Source organism: Manihot esculenta, chromosome 7 (genome assembly GCF_001659605.2).
Source record: "Manihot esculenta cultivar AM560-2 chromosome 7, M.esculenta_v8, whole genome shotgun sequence".
Lineage (NCBI taxonomy): Eukaryota > Viridiplantae > Streptophyta > Magnoliopsida > Malpighiales > Euphorbiaceae > Manihot > Manihot esculenta.
Window position 1 is genome coordinate 1,543,639 of NC_035167.2, and position 4,587 is coordinate 1,548,225.

The 4,587-nt window shown below is 33.7% G+C and overlaps 1 protein-coding gene across 1 annotated transcript; it reads right to left on the reverse strand.

Moving 5' to 3' along the window:
* Positions 1-2,507: 2,507 nt before the first annotated feature.
* On the reverse strand, positions 2,508-4,587 carry LOC110618780 (serine/threonine-protein kinase-like protein At3g51990). The gene has a single exon (XM_021762023.1). It carries the CDS (start codon positions 4,226-4,228, stop codon positions 2,789-2,791), a length of 1,440 nt encoding a protein of 479 aa, XP_021617715.1. The 5' UTR covers positions 4,229-4,587; the 3' UTR covers positions 2,508-2,788.

Here is a 4,587-nt window from a genome sequence, read left to right on the forward strand (position 1 = left end):
CTTTTATGATGCAAAGTCCTATTCTTCTAGATATCCACCTAATTACAGTAGATAAATCAAGATTATGTACAAAGGGAAGTTTATCATAAAAAATAAGATTATGTATAATAGGATATTTATGGTATCCCTGATGTAGTTTAAGATTTCGATATCTCTATAGTACTGATTATTAATTTGTGCAGAAAAAAAATCGAATGGTGTTTACTATAGCCATCCGATATTTAAATTAATAAAAATTAAGAATCAAACAGTAAGTTTGAGGTATTAAATGTGATAACCGCCGAATTTTCTATATTTAAGGTAAGGCCGCACCCTAAAAAGAATATAGATTTAAAATCAATTAGACTATCCTCAAGCAGATCGACCCAATACCACAAGCCCTAATCCAGATATATAGGGTAGGCCGGATGGCTCATGAGCGCGGATTCAACAAGAAATAACCTAACCCGACGATATGACATAAAGGATAATAGCTAGTTCAGTCACTTTGCAGTTTTAACGGTACACGCGTCCAGAAAAAATTAAATGGCACCTGACATGGAGGAGTGCTCTAACACGTCCGTATGTATAGGTTTAAATGACAGAAACAGGTGGCACTGATAATAGAAAAGCGGTTAGAGATCATTAGCAAATAAAAAAAAAAAGATAAAAGAAAAGGAACATAATTTTCTCCTACCAAACTTACACACATACTGGAAACTTATTTTTTGAATATCAGAATGCATCCGATTTCGGTTCAGACTCCTCTCCAATGTTAGAATTTATTATTATCTCTGTTCCCATATGAGGCAGTTCAATTAAAGACAATGCAATAAAACTGTAACCACTGACGTGAGTCTAAAAAGCAATGAACATTACACTTGAAAAGCTGTCTTTTGATTTTTTTTTTTTTTAAAAAAAAAAAGAAATTTCACATAAATTTAGCTAAGAGTAAGTTTGAAATCAAACCCAAATTGAAATTGGATCAATTTAATTTAGACATACTTAACTTGATGCCCCCTTTCTATGCAACTCCACCAATACTTCTAGAAGTGAAAGTTTTGTTGAAAATATTTTTTTAAAAAAAATACTTTCCGTATGTAAAATTTTTAGTAAAATTAATTAAATAGAAAATATTTTAAATTAAAAAATAAACTATTTTTAAAGAAAATTACTTTTTAAAAGATTAGATTATTTTATAGATTTTAAAATTTTTAATATTATTAAGCTTTTTCTCTGTCAATCATATAACACTCTTTGTTTTTTAAAATTATAATTAAATAATAAAAAATAAATTATTATTTAAAAAATATTTTTTTAAAACAAGTATTTTTTTTACATAGTAATTATTTTTTAAAGAAACAAAGAGTTTAATAAATAGTTCTTTATAGCTCTGCCAAAATTGGCCAATTCAGATACACAAGGTCAGAAAAAGTCCTAGAGTTAGAAGTTTCCTTAATAAGAAATGAAATAATGGTGATTATCAAAAACCAAGCCAGAAGTACTCGAGAATTGGTAATAAGCTCTAAGCTCTCTGTACATACACTAAATATTTCTATGAAATTTTTTTTTGGGGTAGTTCTATGATTTCAATCTTTTCTCAATCCAAACTCTATTCAGAGCAACAGAATGGAAATTTCACACATCCATGAAACTGCAGAAACCATTTAGACATTATCAACAACTTTCAGATTGAACTCAAATCTCTGTAGAAATGGAGTTAAAAGAAAGTAGTTCCATGGAACTAAGCACTTCAGTAAAGTTCTAGACAGCTAAGGGAGAATTCTTTTACTGCAGAAAGTCAGAGGATTAAACTGTCTCTTTGACATAATGAACTTTGTTCACACTTATTACACTAAAGCTTGACAAATTCTAAGGTTGTATATTGTGGGCCAGACATTTCAGACAAGGAAAATTTACTATTTAGTCTCGATGTATAAGAAAACTCATTAGTTGGATTCTCTATTTTGAAAAATAAATTAAAATACCTCATTTTAAAATGCTACTAATTAGACTCTTCGTTTCGTTAATTTTAACCGTTAAATACTGTAAAAAATCTAAAATGCCCTGATACAGAAGAATTGATTAATAGATTTTTTATAAATATGAGAAACTAACTAATGAGTTTTTCAAAACCAGAATAACTAAATAGTAAAATACTTAATGACTAAAAAAAGTAAACTTTTAAAAACATTAAGGACGTTTTAATGCATTTTTCAAAATCGAGAGACCAACTAATTAGTTTTCTCATACCATAGGGACTAAATAGTAGTTTTTCTTATTGACAAACATTCATCATCTCCTAAATTCCAAGTTCTTGTCATAACTTATCTGTTTCCAGTTCAAAAAGGTACCATAGATATTAAACTACACATGTGATGGACCACTGGACCAGACCACATTGAATTTTGGCACAAGAAGTGCCAAATGTTTGCCAGAACTCATCTATTTCTAATTCAAAAGAGACATTTGATATTAGACTAAAGAGGCTGTGGACCACTGAAGATATCTGAAGAAGAAGAAGAATATGCAGAGAACAGAAGAATTGTAGATCAGATTTATGCATTTACTCAACAGCAATTCTGCACAAAGCTGATTTCAGGGACATCAGCAATGAGCATTGATATACACATGTCAAATCAAGCAACATATTGACATTTCAGTAAGCATTGCTGATTAATTGAAAACTCACAAAACAATGAACTACTAACAAATCTATATCAGTGAAATTCGCAATCAGTAGAAAGATTACGAGCCTGAGCTTTGCTCTGCGTTCGAGTCGGCTTCAATAATGTTTTTTTACACTTTGCTAGATGTCATGACATCCTTGAGTACTAAAACTCGAACGAGCAAATGTGTTGTTGTGGTTGGAAAATATTTCTGAACCATCTCCAGCAGATTGGTTTCTTCTTATTCGAAAGAGACCTTTGTTATCACGATAAGTTTTGGTTTGAGCTCTTCCTTTGATGCCAAATCTTGCACTATCAAATCTAGAACTAAACGTCCGATTTGCAGACTTGAAAGTAGATTCAAACCCATCAATCTCTCCCAAAAATCCAGACTCCCCTTCTGTTCCAGCCATTAGTTCCATTAAATTGCTTCGAAACCCCAAATCTGAATACACTCTCCGCGAATCCTTCACTGATTTTGCACCAAGTTTGCCCTCTGCACCATCCAAATTCTCTTCTCCAAAATGGTTGTTTCTGAATTCAACTGTACGTCCCATTGTCTCCACCATCATACATGGATTGTTGAATCCATTCCATGAATGAAGAGGAACCAATTTACTTAAAGAAGTTAACCATTCAATCACCTCCTTCATCGCCGGCCTCCTCTCTCTACAAGACCTCACACATTTAGCAGCAATCAAAGCCAATTGCTTCCTTGTCATGGGATCCTTAAGAGGGGCAATTCTTGGATCATAAATGGCAACAAGCTTCCCTTTCTTTATCAATGGAATCGCCCAATCCACAATAGAAGGTGGTGAATGCCCCACATCAATGGCCTTCCTTCCACTAATGATCTCCAACAACAAAATCCCAAAACTAAATACATCAGTTTTAGTACTCAAATTATCTGGAGTAACATAACATGGATCAAGATAGCCCATAGTACCAGCAGGTGGAGTTGATTTAAGTCTATAATCATCATCAATACCACACCTTAGAGCTAAACCAAAATCACCCAATCTTGCATTAAAATTTCTATCAATCAAAACATTTGCAGACTTTATATCTCTATGGATTATTGGTGGGTTTTGGGAGTGTAAAGTGTCAATAGCCTTAGCAATTTGCAAAGCCATTCGAATTCTTCGACCCCAATTGAGTGGTCTTGAATTTGAGTGAAGAATATCATAAAGAGTACCATTGCTCATAAATTCAACAACAAGCAATCTATCTTTAGTATCATTTGCAAATCCTAACAAGTTTACCAATCTTGGGCTGTGAATCTTTGACAAGATCTCGATCTCATTATCCACTTCCTGCCCAATATCAACACCTTTTGAAGGTTTCTTGACGGCTACATGGCGCCCACGAATAACAGCCTTGTAGACACAGCCATGGCTGCCTTTACCTAGCAGTTTCTGGTCAGAAAAACCATTGGTAGCCGCCACAAGATCACTGTAATGAAACTGTTGGATCTTGATGGGTTTTTCATGTTTATTTTGGGAGGTTTTAGAAGAAGTAGTTTGAGAAGCTGGGTTGGAGATGGCAATGGCTGATTCTGCCTTACAAGAAAGGTATCCCATTTAAGACCAATTTGGTGAAATGGGTTTTGATTCTTCAACTTTCCGGGCAAAAAAATGCACCAAAAAATCTAAAAATTCAAGCTTTCTGCTACATGAACAAGAGAGGAGTTCAAAGAAAGTTGGGTTAATGGAGATAAAGCCATTGGAGTTGACATGAAATGGCACTGAGCACTGTGGATTTGTGTGGGAAATGAGTGGAAGGAGGATATGGGAAGGGAAAATTGTTGGGTAGTGAGCAGGGAGCCCACCAAATTGGAATCCCAAAGCCATTTTCATGGCACAAAATATGGTGAGTTCTTATACCAAATTTTCTAATAGAAAGTCCCGTCCTTTACCACTCGTCATTTTCCACCATTACT